The sequence below is a fragment of the Leguminivora glycinivorella genome, chromosome 7 (genome assembly GCF_023078275.1).
Source record: "Leguminivora glycinivorella isolate SPB_JAAS2020 chromosome 7, LegGlyc_1.1, whole genome shotgun sequence".
In the NCBI taxonomy this organism is placed as follows: Eukaryota; Metazoa; Arthropoda; class Insecta; order Lepidoptera; family Tortricidae; genus Leguminivora; species Leguminivora glycinivorella.
The window spans coordinates 17,841,197-17,866,488 of record NC_062977.1 but is presented as its reverse complement, the minus strand read 5'-3'; the positions used below and the strand labels follow the sequence as shown (position 1 = coordinate 17,866,488).

Genomic DNA, 25,292 nt, shown 5'->3' with positions numbered 1-25,292 from the left:
ATGGTGAGCTTCACTCATTTGCAATTTTTTTTTATCCATCCCTTTTAAAATTCATTTTTACTGCCCATACATACATACATACAACCATGCCTTACAATCATGCCTGTATGCCATAAAGGGGTAGGTAGAGCACATGAAACTACTCAAGTTTCAGTGCCACTGCCCATGCTATTCTCGTTTCTCATGTATTATTATTTACAACAACATACAACAACATACAATCACGCCTGTATCCTATAAAGGGGAGGCAGAGCACATGAAACTACTAAAGCTTCAGGGCCACTCTTGGCAAATAAGGGGTTAAAAGAAAACGAAACTGTGGCATTGCAGTGACCGGTTGCCGGCCTACACCACAATTTAACCCATATCCCATAGTCGCCTTCTACGACACCCACGGGAAGAAAGGGGGTGGTGAAATTCTTAACCCGTCACCACACAGGCATTATTATTATTTTGTACACGTTAACTGAGTATGTGCTTTTATAACTTTCATACTCGATGGTTTGGCTGTTTTTATATTATCCTGATTTACTAAATACTTACGTTAGATTAGGATATTTAAACTTTATAATGTAAAAACCTTCCATTCCTTCAATTATGTATCTAATATACATACACAGTAACTAGATCCCAGACAGTATCGTCTGTGCAAGCTCGTTGCGAACTTGAAAACAGAAGTAGGAGCTGTTTGGTAACCACAAAAATAATAACACTGCGTTAGCGTTCCATTTTTAAGGATTCTGTCATAATGGAAAAAACGGAATGTCCGTCTGTCTGTCCTTATTTCCCAGTCATTTCGCAGCTAATTAAAAGAAGATGACCCAACAGGATTTGAATAGTTCCCAAGAATAGAACTGCATAACGGTCTAGGCATATTTTACAGTTTTTGAGCACATTCTCTCTTAATACAAATGCAAATATGTTTTCAGAATTATTTAATAGGTTTATGTATATACATTTCCTTGTGAAACGCTGTTAAGCTTAGATATTCCTACTTTTAGCCTAACAATTATGGACACAGGGTAGTGTTTTTGTATAAAAACATACACCTGTGGTGCGGCAGTTCGCGTCAATGAAAGTTTACATTTATCAACATCATCATCATCATATATATCATCACATATGTTCTATGTAATATTTACAGTGTGGGTTCTACTTATTTAAAATATTACAAAGTCTAATCGGGCTACTCTGAGTCACTTCCCATTTTTTTTTAAATAGTGATTATTTGATTTTTTGACTACCCTACTTTTGGATGTGATTCTGAATAATTTGCTCGATTAAAACTTAGTAGATACTCGTACTTGCTTTAGATATGAAGTGCATTATAAGTGGACGAAGTCATTTAGTTAAATAAATAAAAAAACTATATACCTAATAAAGTGTTCGTGTTTTTAATGCAGGTACAGAAATTTTTAGGTACAGAAATTTACTTTTTACTGGCTATCAGTTAAATCGGAGTGAATGATGTGTTCATAAACATCGGAGCACTACTCCGATATACCTGATGGTGAATTTTCTATGATTTTTTGTACCATCCTAATAACCTATAGTGGTACTTAGTATTGTATGTTCGAGTAATAATAAGTACATTTAGGTATATTAGTGTAAATATTTACCAATTAATATTACCTGTAGTTCGAAGTATTTAGTACCTAGTTCGTCTAACCCAGTTCCTCCTCTCTGTTCGTTATGCACTATCTATGTCTTCTTTTGTATGTTTTGTAAAAAAAATCTAAATTGTAGACAAATTTTTTTTAATTTTTTTCCAATAATCATTAATCCAATCTCCCTAAGATCAGTGTCATATTAGTATCATTATTACTCTTTTTTTTCTATGCTCTATTTAAGTACATGAAAAACATATTTTTAGCATTGAAAGTGCATAACGTGCCTTAGTTTTGGAAATGTGGACAATGAGTATTTGAGTAATGAGTATGTTGGTGTTTAGTAGAGACGAGTGCGATGCAACAGGTAGAAGCTTGTTTCTATTATCATAATTATGTTACTGCTTTTCTATTTATACTTTTTCTTTCTTTTCTTGCATGTAAATCGCTTAACGGTTTTATTTGACAAATTAAAAAAAAAACTTCTATACATCACTGATGTTTCAACGCTTGCTTTCTGAGAATTTTTAAAATGAAACATTTAAAAAAATTGTTGTATATGTTTCAAGGTAATGAATCCCCTGGACGCCATTTGCAACGTCCCCCGAAACGACGCAGTGTGTGTCAGCAACTTGAAATCGTCGAAACCTATCGACAAGGCCATTCTGCAAGAACGACCCGACGTCAAGATCTTTCTGCCGTTCCGGTTTCACTTCTACAAGCCCAAGGATCTGTTCAAGGAGAATAGTTACAAGAATTATTTAGGTAAGAGACACTCCACATGAAATCTGTTTTAGTTCATTTATAGTTCTTCTTATCGGTTGATCCGACCCTAGTGCATGTTTATCATTCAAGAAGATATGTTCAACCTTTGTTACTAATTGCTGGCTTAAATTAAACCTATTTTAAGTACTGTAGATACCTAGTATTTTATCCATTTACATTACATACTAAAGATAATTTATAGTCTATAGTTAGAGCAATTACACTGTTAAAAGTTGTACTATAAGCAGTTAAGAAGAAGAATCTCAGCGAGGATCTTCCTTCGTGGATAGCACAAACTATACTTAGCTTATTGACCTTGGAGGCTATTGCGATCGGAAAGGATGAGGCTTATTATATGACGTAAGAAGTCTCAAATTATAATATAAAACTATAACCCTGTTCGACGTATCCATGAAAGTAATCAATATCTACCTAATATATCATAGATTAAATATAAGAAGATCATACTATCGTATACATTAAAAACGCGACCGCCTAAAAACGCGCATACACTACACCACACATAGATGGCGCCTCAAGAAAAAGCCTTGTTGCCATCGATTATTTGTATATTAGCGTTAAGTGTTACTTTCGAGCCATACGTCATGTCAAAAGTGACACTTAACGCCATCTACAAGTATAATCTAAAGCTACAAGACATTTTTGTGGCGCCATCTATGTGTGGTGTAGTATGCACTTCTTAGGCGGCCGCATTTTAATGTATGGGACGGTATGATCCTCTTATATCTATTTAATCTATGCTAATATGAAAACTCATTGTGATGTGTTGTGATCGGCGCAGTATAACTGAGCTAATATTGAAATATTTATTTAACAAAGCACTTCTCAAATTCCAGTGGCACCTGGCGGAGATCACGTACTGAGCCTCGTCGACGAGATATCATTCAGCGCGCCGCCGGCGCCGCCTCTCTCGCAGATGCACGAGCTTTCCCCAGAACTGTTCTGCAACGGAGACAACCGACCCGCCAACTGCCCGGTCGACTGCAGATGCACGCATATGATTGATGTGCCCCTTAATTCTATTGTCGAGATTGTTCTTGTTGATGAAGGTAAACATTTTTTTTGCATCTTTGACAAATTCTGGAAGAAAGTTGGCTTCTTCTTGTTCACGCAAGAGACCTCAAATAAGTCACGTACCTACTCTAATGTCCTTTTTTTACGTTGGGGAAATGCTTTTCGTGCATCCCAGTCCGGACGAACGATGACGGACTAACCACTTTAAGACGAAACGAATTACGTCTCCGCCTTGGATGGAGTGCCGCAGGGTCACTATAAACATTCGACCAATGTACAATACTATAACCATAGTTGAATAAATTGTTCAAAACTTCACTAGCTTTGCTCCAAATATTTTAAAAATTCCACTTTGTCGCTTACCATAAAGATGAAATTTGAAATATGACCATCGTCAAAGAGCCCTCTTTCCTCTGACTTGACTTCATATTTTTCAGTAAGATAAGTTTATTTTACAAACCGTAACGTTAACTGGCAGCACAGAGAACCTCCTATAGAGTGGCAGTCTTGTATATTTGGTTCGCGATACGAGTCACCAGTGTTTGGGGTGCGAGGAGCGGGCGGGGAATGTGTTAAGCGCGCTGTGATTGGCCGTTTCAAGGACGGCGGGCAGTCGCGCCAGATGAAAAGGGACAGAAGTATGACTGTCCCTCTACTGACGCGTAAGTGGCCAATGTAAGTTGACCTATGCCGGCTCTGAATAAATTATAAATATGACTTATTTGTGGAATGTAATGCCGTCTGTTTTTAAATTTGAGCTTCTTGTTACCTTTCCACACCATTTCACACTACAGGTGGACATCTTTAAGGCATCAAAATACCCTTTTCCAATTTTTTTGTGCGAAAAACACGCGCTGCTTTCGGGTCTGTTACTTGGTCGATACTGATCGGGCACGGCGAGCGCCCGCGCTTATATCAGTGCAAATACTAGGAAGGCTGGCCACCGCGAGTCGTCTTGTAATAGATGTCTATAGGGGTTGGTCTGTGACTGGCAGTTTTACAAAACTTACCTTTTTATTCAGCGTTTCGCACTTAGTTTAACCACTCACATGCTTCCGAAGCTGATAGATAGATATATAGATAGAGCTACGAGCCTCCATACCTCTGAATTTCTGGCAGTAGCTGTGGCTACATAGAGTATTGAATTATTGATATGTTCGACAAATTTTGTGTCGAAGCAATTTAGAACGCCTTTTATGAAAATTCAAATTGATGTTCAACATAATTTTTCCAGTTCAATCACCCAATCTCTCTCACCCCTTCCACCTCCACGGGACAAGTTACAACGTCATCGGCATGGGTCGGTCTCCGGACAAGAACATCAAGAAGATCAACCTGAAGCACGCTCTGGACCTGGACAGGAAGGGTCTACTACATCGGCAGTACAATAGCCCGCCTCTTAAAGACACCTTAGCTGTGCCCAACAATGGCTACGTGGTGCTGAGGTTGAAAGCTGATAACCCTGGTGAGTTTTTGTTCTTATGAAGAATTTCAAGAAAATATCAACAGCTGTATAAGTAGAATTGAAATCATTTTCATTGAGTTCATGACTCAGTTTGAACTTTTCAAAGCAAAGGAATTACAGTTCATACCGGCATGGCCGGGCGCGGGCGGTCTAATCAGCCAGGCAAGCATCGGGTGCTTATACGCCTGCACGGGAAGCATGGTCGCGCGATAAATGATAAAACATCTGGCCGTCCCTATCGCACTTACTAATAGTGCGATAGGGACGGCCTGATGTTTTATCGTCTATCGCGCGACCAGCATGCTTATACGTGCAGGACGAGATACATAATTATTTACAAATACATCCGTTAATTCAGGATGTTAGTATAATTATTCTGAAGACGCCGGTTCGATTCCTGCCTTCACCTTGGGACAGGTCGTGGTATATTTCTACAGAGAACTGAACATTATCGTGCCTTGCCAAAATATGCGTTAAGACATAAAAATTCAACATTATCGTCATTATTAACAATAAATGTATGTTTCTTTTCAGGATATTGGCTATTCCACTGCCACTTCATATACCACATAGTGATCGGGATGAACTTAATATTGCATGTGGGGACGCAACGAGATTTGCCCCCCGTACCACCGAGCTTCCCTCGCTGCGGTAACCACCTTCCCGCCATCTCGCCTCCACTCTACCCCATACACTGATGTTCACCATCACAGGGCCCCTAGTGTAAACATTCGAAAACGTTACGTTCAAATGAAGAAGCTTAGATAAGATGTGTTTTCAAAATGCCCCGCTTGGTGCGCTATTCAAAATCCCATATAAAATAAGGCACCAAATTACGTCACGTTTTCGAATGAAGCTCAGACTAGCGGTACAGATACCCATTATACCATTCGATCTCACTGAATGTGAATGGATTCAGGAATCTCGTTTCCGAAAGCATTATTTTGAATGAGTACTGCCATATTTAATACTTGTACTTAGAGAAATATGAGGAAATGCGAAATAATATTATTGTTTGTTGATGCGTGAATGACGTTAGCTTTTAAAAGGAACGGTGCTGTTTCAAAGATTTTTGATAAATGTTTAATATGACCAAAGTTTCTTTTTCACATGTGATGTTTTATTACTCAACATGAAACATGTTAAATCATTTTTCATTTTCTGATTTGAAAAGTACTTCATTCACTTCGATTACCTATATGTATATCTCCTACCTATAAAATTATATCTCAATCTAATAATTTATTCGTTTTAAATTTTATTTAGAAGAGGAATTTTAAACACGTTTATAAATGTAATTACCTTAATCTTTTACCATCGTATTTTGCTCGACATTCGGATTTGTCAAGCTACTTTAGTCAATCTAGGTACTTTTTGTACTGACTAGCTGAAATAATATGACACATTCGTGCGGAAAATATAATGAGAAAGAATTTTATTATTCACTACAACCTACATTATTAGTGTTATCTATGTCTTGTCTAAATTCACACCAAGATTTTCTTTTAAAAAACCATTTGGTCGCCAAAGATCTTTACCGATATACCTACTGGTCTGTTTGAGATTTGATATTATGAATACTATTTGTTGTTGATTATTTTTTGTAAATAATTTACTCCCTGTTTTAGAATTTTAATGATTGTTTTTATAAGTGTAGATCTAAAATGTTAGTTAGTTACACTGATAAGTATAGTGCAATATAACAGTTCCAAATTGTAGAAATAATATTTAAAAACGCATTATCAATCAGTATGTTAATTACTTTTATTTTTAAAACTTTTTTGTTTTAAAGTTTCGAGACCATAAGAAGAACGTTACCCTTTATACCCTACTCGTAGATATTAAGCTTTGTACTTTGTTATTATTGCAAATTTTCGTGAATGAAAGAAATGTTGATATTGCTTGAAGTTGGAAGATGTCAAGCAATAAGAAGTAAGAATCATAAATTTGCAAGAAGTAGGTAAGTATCATATAACATCCCACTTAATTATTTCTAAATTATGGTGCGTATACGTTGAAATTGTATACAATATTGTTGTATGTTTTTATATACCTGGGCGTTTTCCAAAATAAATGTCAAATATCGAATTTCACCTGCTTTCACGATTCGGTCCTGTCGATAAAAAAACGTGTCCTCCTCATTTTTTTTCCTTTTACGTCACGATTTTAGTATGAACTTACTACGTGCGTGGCGTATTGTAAACTCGAATTTTGTATGGAAAATTTGGGACACATTTTCTTATCGTCGGGATCGAATCAGCTCGTGATTCTGAGAAGAATGAACCCAAACACGTCCAGATCTGGTGAAATTCGATATTCGAGATTTATTTTGGAAAACGCCCACCTAACTTTACCTTACGTGTCACAAACTTATAAAAAACCTTAAGCAAAAGTTTCTTTAGTTTCAGTCTTCAATAAGTAAATAATAAATTGTGATATTACAACTTTTATTTTTATTGTTGTAAAAGAATTCTAAAATATTGTTTTCTACTGAAGACTCAATATGAAATAATGATTAACATATATTACGAATCTTTTTGGAAAATGTTTTTATTACATTTTTATTTGTATTTTGCAAAATGTTGATTTATCTTTTCCGTTGCTTAGATATTCCAACTTCTAGCAAAAAAAAATTGACACAGGGTAGTATTTTTTATATAAAAATACATTTGATACACCTGTGGCGTGGCAGACTACTAAAATAAAGGCTTATAAATATATGTTGTTAACCTATTAAAGTATGAATTGAACCGCTTATACAATGTGTTACCAACAAGTGGGCTTTTTCAAACCTTTAATTTCATGAATAAATCGAATATTTCACTTTATAAACTTTCTAACAATATTTAATGCCAGCAATGTACAGCACAGTCAGTTGTCAATGAAAGCTAATAAAGTATGAGCGATGTAATAATGACATTAATCACTGTTACAAACTGCGTGTTTTAAAACATTGAATGTTAATTTCAATAACTATGATTTGATTGAATGTTAATTTCAATAACTATAATATGAATAGCAGTTAATTTCAATAACTATGATTTGATTCAATGTTAATTTCAATAACTATGATTTGCGTTAAAAGTTGCTAATCAATCATGTTATTATCAGTTTTAGTAAATTCCCGCATGGTGGTAACACACTGTCTAAAAGTATTGTAAGTTAATTGATGAAATATTTATAAAATCGTCTTTATTGACCAATTTAATGTTATCTTATTTAAGAGTAAGGATGATCTGTTTTGTTTCATTTTGAAATCTGAAACCTGTTAAGACGTCGGAAGGTGAAGTCATTTTATAATTAAATAAAAATATTAATAAAATATTAACGAATTTTATTACACTTCGATATTGAACATCATTACCAGAACCCGGCGAGCGGGTGGTCTAGTGGTCAGGACGTTAGCCGCGTAAACTGAAGACCCGGGTTCGATTCCCGGCTCGGCCACCAGTGGGCTTTGTCGTTTTTTGTTTCGTGTATGATATCTATTTCAGTTTATAATTTATATAGTAGTGTGACTACTTGAAACAACAAATCAAAAAATATTTAATAAAATAATTTGATTTGTTTCCTAGTCGGATCATTGGTTTTTGTCAAATATGTCACTGCAATGACACAATTTTGCTTTCTTTCCATCACTAAACTTGATCAGTGTCATGTGATCTACCTACCCTGTTTGGGAATAAAGGCGTGATTTCATGTATGTATGTAGGTGTAACAATTAGAATTTGTTACTTCTCAGTATCGAAAAGTACTCCTCTTATCGCTGTGCTAATATTATAAGCACCCGCATCCTGACTGCTTAGTTCGTCAGGCAGAAGCATGCAAAATAGAACATTATCATCGGCAGAGACGCTGAACTTATTGCTTTAAGAATTAGTATTTAGGTACTAGTATAAGGAATTAGTATTTAGGAGGCTAGCCAGTTTTTCGTACGATGTGAAAGTGCTAAGTATACGGCGAGAAAAAACTGTCAGTCCTCTGCCATGGCGATCGAAACGCAGAGTACTATCGGGTCGGTATCAAAACGACTGGATTCTCAAAACGACTAGAACCACATTAAGACTTGATCGCAAAATGACCACATCTGCAAAAAGCCTTTATCTCGTAATGACTTTCTAGTAAAACGACCACAAAGTATAAAGTCTGAATATCAGAACGGCTTACTATCAAAATTACTTGTTAGCAAAAATACCATCTCGTAGAAGGTATAGATCATAGAATGCCCTAATAGCAAAATAACTAGATCGCAAATGAACATAGTCTCAGAATGGCGTGGTAGCAATTAGTCTTGTTAGTGTAATAGCATGAAATGTATGATATCGTAATGAATAGGTACGTCTCGTGTTTCAACATTATAAAAGAGCCTGGAATCCGCTTTGGCACCTTATCCCAAGATTTTATTTCTGCTCTAGTTCTATGAAAGTGACTGTTGTTAACCATCATTTATAAAACTTAAAATATGTCCCTTTTCCTCTTTTCTCTTCCTGCAAAAACTCTACCTACTTATATTAGATACCTAAAACATAATCCAAGTACCTACCTATCATGGCACAGACACGTCATTCTAAGGTTCCAGCGGAAACCCACGCTCATCCTGTGGACAACTTGCTTCCATATTCTCCAAAACATTTCGGAGATCAAGTTAAATTTAAATATGCGTCAGCACTATGCGTTGTCAGTACTATGTTATGTTATGATATTTTTTCCTGTTATACTCAATTTAAGTTACCTATAATAAAGTTTTTTTTTTCTATTTGAAGTAAATATGTGTTTTATTGTACAAGTTTAGAAAAACCAGCAATTAAAAGAAAATAAAATATTGTCAGTATTTTCATTCAAAGTTTACTTAGTTATATAATAGTTCCCACAACCTAGACCTAGCTCACCCTGTGACCCTGCTCACGAAGCAAGATAAGTATTTATTTAATAAGTAGTACATATGGATGGATATTTTTGCTATTCTGATAACTAGCCGTTTTGATACCATAAATTGTAGTCGTTTCACTAGCAAGTTGTTTGAAGTTCTAGTTATTTTGCTATTAGGGCATCTTAAGATCTGTACCATATACGAGGTGATCTTTTCGCGAACAAGTAATTTTGATAGTAAGCCGTTCTGATTATTCAGACTTTATGCTTTGTGGTCGTTTTACTAGGAAGTCATTACGAGATAAAGGCTTTTTGCAGATGTGGTCGTTTTGCGATCATGTCTTTATGTGGTTCTGGTCGTTTTGAGAATCCAGTCGTTTTGATACCGACCCGTACTATCGTACAGTATGGTCACTCCCGCCCCCCACTGAAAGTGCCACCCACCTCCTCTCGGTTACCTCACAGTTACCGCCTGTCAAAAACGCGAACAGTCGACCTCTCATATTACGCATAGGTAGTACGCGTTCACCTACACGAGCTTAGACGCGCCTCTTTCAGATCGCTGCTGGTGTCCTAGAACTCCGAGGTGTGCTGGTGGTCTTGTCGGACGCGTAAACTGACAACACAGGTTCGTTTTCGGCCTCAACCGTTTGGTGGACTTGGTCATTTTTCTTCATAGACATAATATTTAATAAGATTGAAGGTAGGGAAAATTAATCTTAAGACTTAGTGAACAGTTACGCCGTGTCTTGCGTGGGCGACGGTTGCGCGACCATCGCGCGACCGTCACCGTCGCGTCTCATGCTTCCATATCGATAAGGTTTGATTTCGTATGCGTCGCATCGCCGTCGCGCGACCATCGCGCGACCGTCGCCCACGCAAGCCACGGCGTCAAAGTGCGATCACTTGAGGAACACAATCTAGGTGAACCTGAAATATTTTTTTAAATGGTTGTCCACCGCTGATGTTAATTTCAATGTTTACATTGATAGTAAGATTTCTGCATACAAAATGGTTCATTGCTATAAATATAACCATGTTGTTACACAATTGTGTGACAATAACCTTAGTCTTAAAGATGAAGTCGCACGTATTATTACTGCTGATGTTTTGTTCTGGCTTTAGAGGTAGGTCTTGATATAATATACATAATGTACGCTACTACTTACCTACTATTGATTTCGGCAACTTCGTTTATGTGACCTGGACTTTGGATTTGGCATTTTTCATTTGCCCACGCTTTCATTTGGCAAAGGCCTCCAGTTGCCCACGGCTGGAATTGAACCAGCACCCACTGCTATCGCAGGTGCCTGGGTGTGGTGTCCCAAATATAATTTCGATGTTTGCCAAGGTTTTGTTGTGTGTCTGTTCAAAAACAGACTTTTTGTAATTGTTCTCTTGTATTACAATAAATGGGGTGAATAGGGATGCCGAGGTGAATAGGGACGAGGCTTAAAACGTGATTTGCCCTCCAATTTCTTTAAAAAATACTACAGAAATTGCATCATTGAATTGTTATGATACACTTTGTGTAATTAGATATTTAGTGAATGTCCGATAAATCATATTTTAAGTCTCATCCTTATTCACCCCATTTGAGTGTACTCATTGATTTTCTCAGCACATAAAGCAGCGAATGAAAAGCCAGACGGTAAGCTGATTGGTGGGCTGAGCACTAAGCCTTCCAAGCACCCATACCTAGTCTCCATACAGACACGGTTCTTCAGGATTCGAGCGCATATATGCGGAGGGACATTACTTAGTGAAAGTTGGGTATGTAATACTTCCACGTACACTCAGTGTTATCATTTAATAATCACGGTGCACTATAAATTTAGTTAATAGACGGTCTCCATCTATTTAAAATTTGATTTTATTGTAATCTTCGGGATTTGGCGTCTAGTGCCAATTGTCATTTTGATAATATTTTACATTTAGAAAATACTTTAATTAAATCACAGGTGAATTTTAAATCAATTTTTTTGAACAAGCAGAAACGTCCGCTGACGATAGTTTTTATATTAATGGGAAAAAATTTAAAAATGTACGCTTCCGGCGGGTCTCGAACCCGCATCAGCCGCAGTCTAGGCGGCCGCTCTTAACCAATTGAGCTACGCTTGACCAAAGCATGAAACTTGGCACAGTTGTTCCTTATATCAAAATAAGCCAATTAAGATCGGGAGCCTTCGGGAGCCTCCCCCTGGGGCTCGGGAGGGGGGTCAAAGTACCGCTTCACCCGGCTTGCTTTGAAAAATTCTAACATACCCCGTTTAGTTCATAGGTCATGTTTGGTATCGTTTTCGAGTAAATCAATAACGTAGAATTCATTTTTGGTACTAAAATTATAATTTAATGGTAAATAAAATAAAAAAAATGAAAAGTTTGAAATTTTCATCTATGACTTACAAATTCAAGTCATCATAAATGTCAAACTGTTAGCTTTTTCTACAAATAAAAAATATGATATGAAAGCCTATTTAATATAGATTATGAATAATATAACTTTTACCCACCTTTACTAACGTTAAGTTTCATAAAAAAAACCTTTAAGCCGCGCGGCGTCGGGACGCCGCGAGCGTAATTTTAAAATGCCTTTATTTTAAAAAACTCTATTAGAACCCGTTTAGCTATTAGGTCATGTTTAGTATCATTTTCGAGTAAATAAATAACGTAGAATTTAGTTTTGGTACTAAAATTACCATTTAATGTTAAATGAAATAAAAAAAATAAAAAAAAATTCTGTGAGTTGCAAATTCAAGTCATCATAAATGTCAAACGGTTTGCTTTTTCTATAAATATAAAAATATGATATTAAAGCCTATTCACAAAGGATAGTACGCGTTCACTTTCATATATTTGATCGCCAGTATCAGAGGTGTGTTAATGCATAAATAGAAAAAGATTCATTATTATTGACTCCGGTGTCGACAACGGCAACACTCAGGTCGGACCACACGATCTAAAGACCGACTGTACCTGTTATTTATTCATTGTAGTGAATCCTGTAAGAAATTTAATTAATAGTATTTTATACAATCGTGATATAATACAAAACTTTTCAGTCGAGTACTATGTGTAGTACGGTACGAGAGTGAAAAGCTTAATTATATCACTATTGTATACAATACTTTTTCTACGAGTCATCACCTTCATCATCAATGGACGGAAATATCACCATTCATGCAAGTTAAAATTAATGTCAATAGAGTCGTTCACCGTTGTATCAACATCGAATTACCTATCAACCAATTGTTTGTAATAACCGTCTCTGATTGCCCGATAACGCGACAGATAAAAAAAATGTGTTTCAGATGCAGGAAAATTTGCCAGGTATCGCAAATTAGTATAGAAATTGTATGAAGTTCTATTTTTGAAATTATTATAGTTAACGAATGTCAATTATAATGAGCTTATTATAATTGAGTCGGAACTGCCATAGAGTATCCAACACTGAAAAGTTAGCACTAAGTTTAGTCTGTGGTGTCCTAATTAACAGATTACTCATACTCATACTATACATTCCCTTCACAGAGACATAGCTGGGTACATATGGAACTGCATAAGGAAGGCTCTACCCTCTTTATGCAGTTGCATCGGTTTTTGCAACCTGATTTACATTTACATCTTGTAACTTCTAAGCATATACTGGCCACTTCAGTGTTGCCTGACTGGGATGGAAGGAAGAAGGAGACGAATGGGTACCACACTACCCATTCGTCTCCTTCTTCCTTCCATCCCCAAGAAGACGGACTTGGCAAATTTTGGTGTGGCACCAACGCCTGACTCCAAACAAGAACGCCCTGAGTCCCATTTCTCAAAACTGAAAGTTACAAGTTACAAGCGGAAGTCTCTTTGCAACTTGTCATATTAGACATGGACAACCAGTTGAAAATGTAACTTGTAGCTTCGAGAAATGGGCCCCTGGTACACTGTGCGCAGTATATGCTGATGCAAGGCAGCCTCTGAAGGAGGTATGTTCTCCAATTGTCGATCTTTTCTGGTACCTAAAGAGGTAGGTACTTCGACCACTCATTCACCGTTACGCAACGACTTGGTCTGAAACAATATGTGCATTATCATTTTAGAGTCTACAACTATCAAATTACAACTTTTTGGTGGATCACGTAACCTTCAGTATTACCCACTTACGTTACGTATCATACAAAATTATTACAAACTTTAGTAGAATCTGATTTGCCTCTGATATTGCTCCATCTTGTAATAGTTTGACACCTTGGGTGGCCTGGCTAAGTTTCAAAATCAAAAGAAAACGTTTCTAGATTAGACATAGTATGGGATAGGTACGATAAACGCAGCTTGAAACGATCAACAAGGGAGAAACATGGCCACCCAAGGCTTCAAACTATTACGAGATGGAGCAATATCATAGATAGGCTAATCATATTCTACTAAAGTTTGTAATTATTTTGTATGATAGGTAAGTGTGTAATAGTGAAGGTGATCCACCAAAATGTTGTAATTTGATTAGTTGCAGAATCTGTTTAAATAAAATGACAATGCACATATTGTTTCAGATCAAGGTCCTTACGGAGCAGTGAATGAGTGCCGGAAGAACCTCTTTACTAGAAAAGATCGACACTTGGAGAACATACCTCCTTCCGAGGCTGCCTTACTTCATCATATACTGCCATTTGATTTGTCTAAGACTGGGGCTAAAGACATGCCAACCACACCCTTGCTGCCGACGCATTAGGACACCACGGACTCCACTGCCAGTCTAGTGCTGGCCGAATTTTGTGACACGCTGCACTTAACGATTTAATCCGCAAGGCTCTCGGCACACCGACAACCCTCGAACCTGTCGGCTTGTCAGCAGCAGACGGAAAGCGGCCTGATGGTTGCTCGCTTTTGCCTTGGTTTCTGGGACGACCCTTGGCGTGGGGCGTGACCTGTGTGGATACCTTGGCTCCGTCCAACGTCTAACGTTCGGCCCAGAAACCAGGGACTGCTGCTGCAAAACGCCCAGTTTAAACGCGCAAATATGCATTTTTAAAAGACAACTACATATTTGCGGCAATTGCATTTGAAACATTTGGACCATGGTCATCAGACACCAACCAGTTCGTGAAGGAAGTTTCCACCAAACTTGTCTGGGTGTTTGGTGACATAGGCATAGGCTTTTATATCATATTTTTTATTAAAAGAAAAAGCAAACAGTTGACATTTTTGTTGACTTGAATTTGCAAATCATAGATGAATATTTTTTTTTATTTATTTACCATTAAATTATAATTGTAGTGCCAAAAATAAATTCTTTGTTATTAATTTACTCGAAAACTATATCAAACATGACCTAATAGCTAAACCGGGTCTAATAGAGTTTTTAAAATAGAGGTATTTTAAAATTACGCTCACGGCGTCCCGACGCCGCGCGTTGTAAAGTAATTTTTTTGTGGAACTTAACGTTTGTGAAGGTGGATAAAGTTATATTTTTTATAATCTATATTAAATAGGCTTTCATATCATATTTTTTATTTTTAGAAAACGCAAACAGTTTGTCATTTATGATGACTTGAATTTGTAAATCATGGATGAAAATTTCAAATTTCGTCCCATTACTGCAAATACCGACTATGTGCAAAAAAGTGATTTTGAGATAATGCGATTTTAATGTTTGAAGGTACGATTTCATATGAAAACATGAAAAAACTTACTATTTGTATACAGCATTCTACAGCCCGTATTGTCTTGTTTAATACTTAATCGTAAAAAATATCCAGGCTGTATTTGATTGCCGATAAAACTACGATAAAAAAAAAATAGTAGCAAACTTAGTTGGTTTTTCCTGTAGAAATAAAAATTTGTATATTTCTCTTATTAATACATATAAAGCAGTGTTTCCCTTTGATTAAGCTTTGCTTTTCATACACTTTACTTATGATTTGCAAAAACAGAAAAAATATACAAAAGTTTTGAACTTATTTCAAAATATATTAAATATTCTCAATGACATAGGCGGTTTTAGCTGCAGGAAATATAGCTGCTCTAATTTTATGTTACAAAACTTCACTTATCATTGTTAATTAAAGTGGTACATTTGTAACAAAACGTTTTTTAACATTACTAACCATTAATTATACTTTATTTGAGGTTTTGAAGGGTTATTCTCAAAAAAAAATTTTTGAAAAAAATCCTCTTCAATCGGTTTTAGGAGATTTTTCACAAAATACTTTAACCGATTTCAGTAAAATTTAACAAGAAGTAACGCAATAGCATTCTCTTGAAATAACAAAAAGAATTTTACAAATCGGTTAATGCGTTTTTGGGTAATAGCATAATATGCATAGGTACTTACTACATACTAGTTCACTGTCTCGGCAATCCGAAGTCCGCCATAATTTATGTCCAAAATTTCACTATCTACACTGTTACATATAATATAGGTAAATAGTTTTTGTACGCTCAATAACCTGAAGTAATAGTTTATTTAAAGTTTTGTAGTAATCATTTACGCCAAAGTCATTAAAATGTAGGCATAGATGAGGTAATAAGTAAGAAAAAGTCATGTGTAACGGTAATTACATAGGTTTCTCGGGCGATTTAAAGAAATCATGTTTGCAATATTCTTACGCCCCCAGTTACATTTTCATCACACTTGCAATAAAAAGATAAAAAAGTATTTATGGTAGTCCAAAATACAAATTTAAACACTTTAAACAAAAGTTTTTTCTTTTACTTCTGATACGCCTGCGTGCGATTGCACACTTACTGCGCAAGAGTGATAAAAAGTTATTAAACAACATCTTCATCGCTGGTGGAATTCGATACAAACACATCCGTATCACGGCTGATAATGCTAGACTAACTAGGTATTAAGTGATTGGAAGCACTCGTGGTACTATTTAGTTATGATACCCTTGTCAAAAAGTCTGCGTAAGTCCATTTTCTTGAACGCAGAGATAGCTAGTTGTTTATCGAGATTTAGACCAAGATAGAAATATGGTATGATACGTTAAGAGGTTTGAGGTGGTTCTATTGAACTGGAGTTCAATTTGTGACGTTGATTTCCTTGCCTTGTGCTACATCCAGATCTCGACATGACTTAAGCCTGGTGCCCACTAAGCTCGCCGAGTCGAATCCCATTAATTCGCCTTCTGCATTTCTTATGAAACTACGTCCATTAGCGACGCGTCAAATCGGATTCATCGTTCATTGTAAATGTATGCAGGGCTCGATTCGACGCTGCTCGACTCCACCTAAGTGTCCTCAAGGCTTTATGCAGCCTTTGTGACAGAGATTTCATACCTAAAGAGTACCATGGGTGGTTTTAATCACTTACGCCGTGTCTTGCGTGGGCGACGGTCGTGCGACCGTCGCCGTCGCGTCTCATCGCATCGTCTACTTCCATATCGATAAGGTTTGATTTCGTATGCATCGCATCGCCGTCGCGCGACAATCGCGCGACCGTCGCCCACGCAAGCCACGGCGTTAATACTGCAGTTGGTGAAGTGGTACACAGTTGTGACATCTGAAGTCTACTCGTACCGTAGGTATGCCAGTAAGTAAAGTAAAGTAAAGTTTATTCATAATTAACTGTGTTATGTGTACATAAGATGGTATGATATACAGGAAATACAGTATCAACAGTTGCCCATTTCGAGCGTACAATATTCTTAAAAACTACTGACTATATTAGCTTACTACAATACAGTGACTTTGGCGCAGTGAATTTAGTGTCGTAGTAATTCCACTTCGAGTTGTTAAAACAACGATACATGTTATGCGATTACTCACAGACGTCTGAACCGATTTGTATTATTTTTAGTAATTCAAAGGTTAATTTAAGGTTATTTGCCAACCAGCTTAGGTTACCAAATTAAAATTAATATGAAATAACTTTGCACTAATGCAATCCACAAGATTCTGTGGACAAAATGCAACTCTCTCGTCCGTTTTCGAAGAACTAAGAGAGCCTTTACCAGTCGGTGAAGTGGCAAAGATTTGATTTAAATATAACACTGTAATTAGTAACGGTCATCGAAGTTATGAAACATAAAATTACACTAAATTGGATTCCTTCAGCTTTAACCGTTTGTGTTATTGTATTTTTAACCGATTTCAAAAAAAGGAGGAGGTTCTCAACGCACTTTTTGCTAATCACGAGAACATCATATGAAAAACGAAGCTTAATTTAAGACAAACAATGGTTTATATGTATAAAGAAGAGAAAAATGCAAACATTTATTTCTACAGGAAAAACCAACTAAGTAGGTATTCGACTGTTTCATTAAATCTTATTTGATCGCCAACTAAATACATTCTGAATATATATACGACAAAGTAGTAAACAAAAAAATATAGGTTTTAAAATGCCATACACATAACGTACATTTCTTCATGTTTTTATATAAAACGTGCCTTCAAACTTTAAAACCGCATTATCTCATAATCGCCTATTTACACATAGTCGGTATTTGCAGTAATAGACCGTTATCCTTTCCTTCGTCACATCACATGCAAAACCAATTATAGTCCCTATACAACTTTTTGGTAGAATGACATTGCTGATGTTTGTAAACAAACATCTTCTGGAAAAACATCTTAAAGACATTTGGTGTATTTAGCCTGACTTAAAATAAAGAATTTTGTTGATAGTTTTATTTGCAAAAATCAAATATGTACACATTAAACTTTTTTGTAGAACATAAGATGGCTACTTTAACAAAATGTTTAAATGCAAAAAAACACTATACACCATTAAAAGGTTCTACTTGGCGGATAAAGCATAAAAGTTTATATTAAATATTCATATCACATTCTGGCAGTTTATAATGCAACAAATTGACTATTAAGTAACTTTATGCGAAAGCTATCTTTTGAATGTAGCGTCGTATCAATACATGGGTTTTAACATATTGTAGCCCTTGAAAACCTTATTCTATAGGTGCTAAAAACTCGATTTCGTCAAAAAGTCACTTAGTCGGTATTTGCATTAATGGGACGATTTTTTAATTTTTTTAAATTTTACTTACCATTAAATTATAATTTTAGTACCAAAAATGAATTCTACGTTATTGATTAACTCGAAAACGATATCAAACATGACCTAATAGCTAAACGGGGTCTAATAGAGTTTCTAAAATAAAGGCATTTTAAAATTACGCTCGCGGCGTCCCGACGCCGCGCGTCTTAAAGTAATTTTTTTGTGGAACTTAACGTTAGTAAAGGTGGATAAAAGTTATATGTTTTATAATCTATATTAAATAGGCTATCATGTCATATTTTTTATTTATAGAAAAAGCAAACAGTTTGTCATTTATGATGACCTGAATTTGTAAATCATGGATGAAAATTTAATTTTTTTTACTTTTTTTTATTTTATTTACCATTAAATTATAATTTTAGTACTAAAAACTAATTCTACGTTATTGATTTACTCGAAAACGATACCAAACATGACCTATTAACTAAACGGGGTAAGTTAGAATTTTTCAAACCAAGCCGGGTGAAGCGGTACTTTGACCCCCCCTCCCGGGCCCCAGGGGGGAGGCTCCCGAAGGCTCCCGATCTTAATCGGCTTATTTTGATATAAGGAACAACTGTGCCAAGTTTCATGCTTTGGTCAAAAAATTTAAGGTTTTGCAATAAACTCCCCAGCTAGCAAGCCACCGCCGAACTTCGCAAATCTTTCCATTCCTTTCCTTATTATGAACACACACCTCTGGAGTGACCGCATCGGCTGATGCGGGTTCGAGTCCCGCCGGAAGCGTACATTTTTCCATTTTTTCCATTAATATAAAATTTAAGGTGAATTTTATTTGCTTATTTTGTAAAAGGTGGTTCGCAAGACATTTTTACATTTTGTCTGAAGCAGCACGCTTGAACGTTTGTTAAAGATCTTGCATGCGATTGTTGTTGTTTTTTTATTCGTATGGCTTAATTTTTCAGTCGTTTACAAAGGCATTCTAAGGTTCTGGATCATGTTGGCAGACGCGGGTTGTTGTCATTGTTGTTAGATTGTTGGATTTAGTCGACGACTTAATTAATTGTACTCTGTAGTTAGCAATGTATCAAATACTGTAAGTTCATGAACTATCTATGAATTAGGCCTAATATGTTGTTAAAGACCTATCAGTTATATTTAAGATTCTCTCAGCGGGGCACTGCGTGACAGAGTCCTTCATAGTGAAGTGGCTTCCAATGGATGCTGTAGCTGGATCGAATAATGCACACGAGATGCATGGTTTGGGCTTCGGTCCTGACGCGCAAATCGCCCCTGTTGACCGTCGTATAGCGCATCCTAATTATGCTGGGTATGTCATCTTTTCTCCTCATTTTAATGCTTTATCCAGTAGCACACTCAATGAAGCCTATTTCGCGGAAAAAAACTCGTGTATAAGCGAATTTTGGCATAGTTGTAAGCAATGGTGTTCTAATCCACATACTCAAAGTACTGATGGGTAGGGGAGAAGCTAACGGGTGGAGGGGGGTGTAAAGGTCCCTTTTTTTGTTTTTCGCGAATAACTCTTAAATTGTGGAACATAGCAAAAAATGTTCTGAAACACAAGTAATCATCATAAAATTCTCTACAAAAAAGTCTTATACACTTTTTATCTGGGATCAATAGTTCATGAGATATGGAAGGGAAAATATGGACAATAAAGGAATAAACTCATTTTTTTACGTACAATACGTTTATTCTTATAGAGACGTGGTAGCGTGTCAAGCCAAGTTCAAGTAACAAAAGTAGCAAGCAACACCGTGTGTAATATTACACGAACCATTTGGAGCCACATTTGACCTCCTTCTAACTCAAAAACTATTTCACATAAACGTGTTATAATGCAACGTAAAAAGACACCACCGCGCGTAGTAAAAATATGAGCTATAAGCGCTCCTCAATGAGCCCGGTACTAGCAGCCCGCCTTAGTGCGTTTTCACTTTATCCGATCCGATATCGGATGTTGGAAGGATTTCCAAGACGGCGCCTTAAATGTTCGGGATATCGATCCTACATCCGATATCGGATCGGGTAATGTGAAAACGCACTTACCCCGCGCGCGCGCAGCCCGCTCGTTCGCCCGCGCCAGGCCTTTATAAGCCACCGCGCGGCCGCCGCTCGCTCATCCCAGTCGTCCTCAAAACGTCGACGTAAAACCGCCCCACAAGGATGGGGCGCGACCAGATACCGCCAACAAACTCATACAGTTTGGCCCAGCGTGGTTTTTCTTTTTTCAATAAATTAAAAAAAAAAAAAAAAGATACAGCCCTCACAGCGCCCAGCGTGGAAGGGGCCACTCACACCCCAGCAGGGGTGTCGAACGACATCACAGCAGCGCTCGCTCAGTTTGTCTCTCGCAGCGATCCGATCACATTGACATGGGACGGAGTAGCTGACTTGACGAGCAAAGCATCGCGACCGCCCGGTATTGCTTTGATGGGATAAATAAAATTCCTAACTATCTTCCGTCTCTACTTCGATGGGAGTTCCGTTAGTGCATGCTCCCAAGCATACACCACAGACACAGGAGCAGGCAATTCCTGCTTTTCGGCAGCCGCATCGCACCCCACACCCGGTCTTGCATCGGCAAAATATAGTTTTGAGAATGGAGTCAAGTGCCACTGGGTCGTTGGTTGTCACTGGCTTTAATATGCCATCGTCTCTTCTAGTCCATCCCCATTCAGTAGGTGGTAAATAAATTGTACGTTAAATACTAAATATTTGACGCCTGCTTGAATATTGAATGCACGTGCTAAACTTATTTTAGGAAAATTTTACTTATTAAATCCGAAAAAAAATCCATGGCAATCATAATGATGATGATGACAATATTTTAGATGAAAAAGATAATTATGAATTATAATTTTAGAAATATACGAACTATTCTTATAGAAACGTGTTTATTCCTTTATTGTCCATCTTTTCCCTTCCATATCTCAGATAAAAAGTGTATAGGACTTTTTTGTAGAGAATTTTATGAAGATTACTTGTGTATCAAAATATTTTTTGCTATGTGCCAGAATTTAAGAGTTATTCGCGAAAAACTAAAAAACCGGCCAAGAGCGTGTCGGGCCACGCTCAGTGTAGGGTTCCGTAGTTTTCCGTATTTTTCTCAAAAACTACTGAACCTATGAAGTTCAAATCAATTTTCCTAGAAAGTCTTTATAAAGTTCTACTTTTGGGATTTTTTTCATATTTTTTAACCATATGGTTCAAAAGTTAGAGGGGAGGGGACGCACTTTTTTTTCCTTTAGGAGCGATTATTTCCGAAAATATTAATATTATCAAAAAACGATCTTAGTAAACCTTATTCATTTTTAAATATCTATCCAATAATATATCACACGTTGGGGTCAGAAAAAAATATCAGCCCCCACTTTACATGTAGGGGGTACCCTAATAAAACATTTTTTCCATTTTTTATTTTTGCACTTTGTCGGCGTGATTGATATACATATTGGCACCAAATTTCAGCTTTCTAGTGCTAACGGTTACTGAGATTATCCGCGGACGGACGGACGGACGGACGGACGGACGGACATGGCGAAACTATAAGGGTTCCTAGTGACTACGGAACCCTAAAAAGGGACCTTTACACCCCCCTCCACCCGATAGCTCCTCCTCTACCCATCAGTACTTTGAGTATGTGGATTAGAACACCATTCCCTACAACTGTGAAAAAATTCGCCTATACACGAATTATTTCCGCCGACGGACAGTTAAAAGTCTTCGTTAGGCGTGCTACAGTCCATCCGGCGTACTTCCAATTTTATCACTTATCTATGTAGATAAAGTATCCGTCACGCTTTGGCCTGTATGTCAGCGTGAGAGTGACAGATGAATCCACGTTGATAAGTGATAAAATTGGACGCATTAGCCTCGTATTATTAGCGACATTTTAAACGCCATTCGTCGTGCCCATAACGCCAATATATTATAATTATATTACGTTGTTTCCCTTCATAGGTCAAAGGCTTGAGAATATTTAGGCTCGGTTTTTCCAGTCTTTCATCTTTAAAACGTTTGAAACGGGTGGGAAATTTCATACCTATTTCATGTTGTTGGTGCAACTGGGCCTTTATCTAGGAATCTATTCTCATAAGCACTTGTGCCAAGAATTATTTCTGATTCAATAGCGTAAAATATTTGATCAAAGTGTAAAGTGTAGAGTCTGTGTGTAGTGTAGACTTTTGAAAACTTGAAAAAGACTGCTAACAAAAGTTTTCTAAAACAAAAATTCATATTATCATGCTCCACCATCAGTATAACATTGGGGTTTGGCCAGTTAGTGGGTACATCTAATCAGAGTTAAATACAGTTTTACTTTGCTTATAACCTTATCTATATTTTAACAGTGGCATCGGACCAAATGATATAGCAGTCCTTCACACTAGCAACCCATTCAAGTTTACAAAATTCATACAACCAGCAATGCTGCCTCTGATTTCGAAAGCAACGTACGAATCTCCACTGACGTTGACTGGGTGGGGTATATTGAAAACTACGTTCTTCTTTCCTGATCTGCCGAGGTATCTGCAAGAAGTCAATGTTACCTTCATTCCATACAAGGGTAAGTGAAAATTATACAAATTATACCTTGTACTTTTGGCACTTGAAAAAAGTGTAAACAAACCGGAGCCGTCAAATTTGACAGATCCAGGGATAGTGAACCTTTTAAGGCCAGAAACCTTTTCCTGTAAAATTTAGCTTAAAACCAATATTTCGTAAAAAGTCATAATTTTTCGTTGGTAAACTTCGGGAGATAAGGATTCTAACGATACCCCACTTGACCTAGTAACTTGACATTTACAGTTGGCCCCCCTTCCATTTTGGCCATTTTCTATAATTAATATTAATATATTTTTTAAAATAATAGTTTCAGCTTGTAGAGGTTTAAAATGTTCATAACTGTTCCAAATTTCAAATCGATAGCGTAAGTAGTTCTCGAGATATTTAGAAATGTGACAGACATACAGACAGACGGACAGAGCGTCGCCATAAGAGTTCCTTTTGTACCTTTTTGGTACGGAACCCTAAAAAACATAAATATAACAATCATCAACACAAATATCGAACTCGGAACAGATGATGATGATGATGATGATTGATAACAAGCAATGGCAAATGTTAGACATATAAAATTAAAAATCGCGTAAGTTGTACTACCTTTATATTTTAGTAGAGTTAGTGCGTTTTCACATTATCCGATCCGATATCGGATGTAGGACCGATATCCCATACATTACAGGCGCCATCTTGGATTTTTCCATCGAAATCCTTCCGACATCCGATATCGGATCGGATAATGTGAAACCGGAGTTACACCCAGATTAAAATGCAACCATAAGTTTTAAACCTCTGCAAAATTAGGTACTTTTTGGTTGATGATTACCTGAAGAAAATAATAATATTCATTAAATGTAATGACGATATTTTTATATTCGTGAAGGTGTATACGTTTCGTCAAATTAAACGAAATTACATGTTAGTGGAATGAAATGGAAAATAGTAGTGAGCTCAATTATTTTTAAATAGAGAAAAAAATTCAGGAACCAAACGTTACCTAATAAACAACCCTCAAATTTGACAGCTCAGGTTTGTTTACACTTTTTTCAAGTGCCAAAAGTACAAGGTATAGGTAGGTACATTGATTTGTGAAAAGCAAATACAATCATGCTCAAGAGATTCGCTGGTCCCTAAAATGTTTGGTGTTTGATAAGATAATCCAATTTATTACATTTAAAAGTCTACCTTGGATTGTGTAGATTATGTTATATATCCCAATAAAAAAAATCAATAATATCTCATAAATAAAATGTAATTGCTGTTAAAAAATGTTTTGTTTTTAAGTAAAGAAAGAACAAAAGGTGTAAGTAAATTATTCATATTCTTTTACCAGAATGCTACGAGGCTATAGAATCAATAAAAGACAAAGGTGAAACAAACCCCCTAGATGAAAAGTCCAACATCTGCACAGGACCCTTATCTGGCGGTGTCTCAGCCTGCAGCGGGGACTCCGGTGGACCTTTAATACAATTCATAAACGAATATGACAACATAATTAATGAAGATGAAGATGAAGATAATCTTACTGCGGAATTGAATGATAATTACCTGTTGAAGCTCCCTAATCGTAAAGGAGAAAAAAGGAAAAGTAAGGAAGAAACAGACACTAAAATAAGTCCAATGGTGGTCGGTGTTGTATCTTGGGGTTCAACACCTTGTGGTGATAAAGGCGCCCCAACAGTATACACTAAAGTAAATAACTTTTTAGATTTCATTAATACACATGTCATATAACATTTGTTTTATTTTATAAAATTAGTACAAAATAACTTATCACGATTACCCTACTTAAATCTACTAGGTGAAACCAAATTGGTAATAAAAAATTCTGGATGATTACGATCAACTTTTACTATGGGACTTATATGGAATTCGGCAGAAAAAAAAATCTGGTATCAAGTTCATTAATTAATATGTATACAAATTTGCAAGGGATCAGTACGGAGAAATAATGAATGACATCAAAATCAAAAGTTAGTTTCATAATTAGAATGGAGATGGAGATTTTATGTTTTCGAAGATG

The 25,292-nt window shown here is 36.5% G+C and overlaps 2 protein-coding genes across 2 annotated transcripts; both read left to right on the top strand.

Annotated features, from left to right (window-relative positions):
• The first annotated feature begins 392 nt into the window (after window positions 1–392).
• On the top strand, window positions 393–7,093 carry LOC125227755 (putative laccase-9). Its single transcript, XM_048132069.1, has 4 exons — window positions 393–2,372; window positions 3,230–3,442; window positions 4,642–4,872; window positions 5,407–7,093. Exons 1-4 carry the CDS (start codon window positions 2,180–2,182, stop codon window positions 5,568–5,570), a joined length of 801 nt encoding a protein of 266 aa, XP_047988026.1. The 5' UTR covers window positions 393–2,179; the 3' UTR covers window positions 5,571–7,093.
• Window positions 7,094–10,819: 3,726 nt separating this feature from the next.
• LOC125228060 (lectizyme-like) lies at window positions 10,820–25,146 on the top strand. Its single transcript, XM_048132507.1, has 5 exons — window positions 10,820–10,868; window positions 11,363–11,514; window positions 19,849–20,015; window positions 23,059–23,273; window positions 24,603–25,146. Exons 1-5 carry the CDS (start codon window positions 10,820–10,822, stop codon window positions 25,001–25,003), a joined length of 984 nt encoding a protein of 327 aa, XP_047988464.1. The 3' UTR covers window positions 25,004–25,146.
• Window positions 25,147–25,292: the final 146 nt, after the last annotated feature.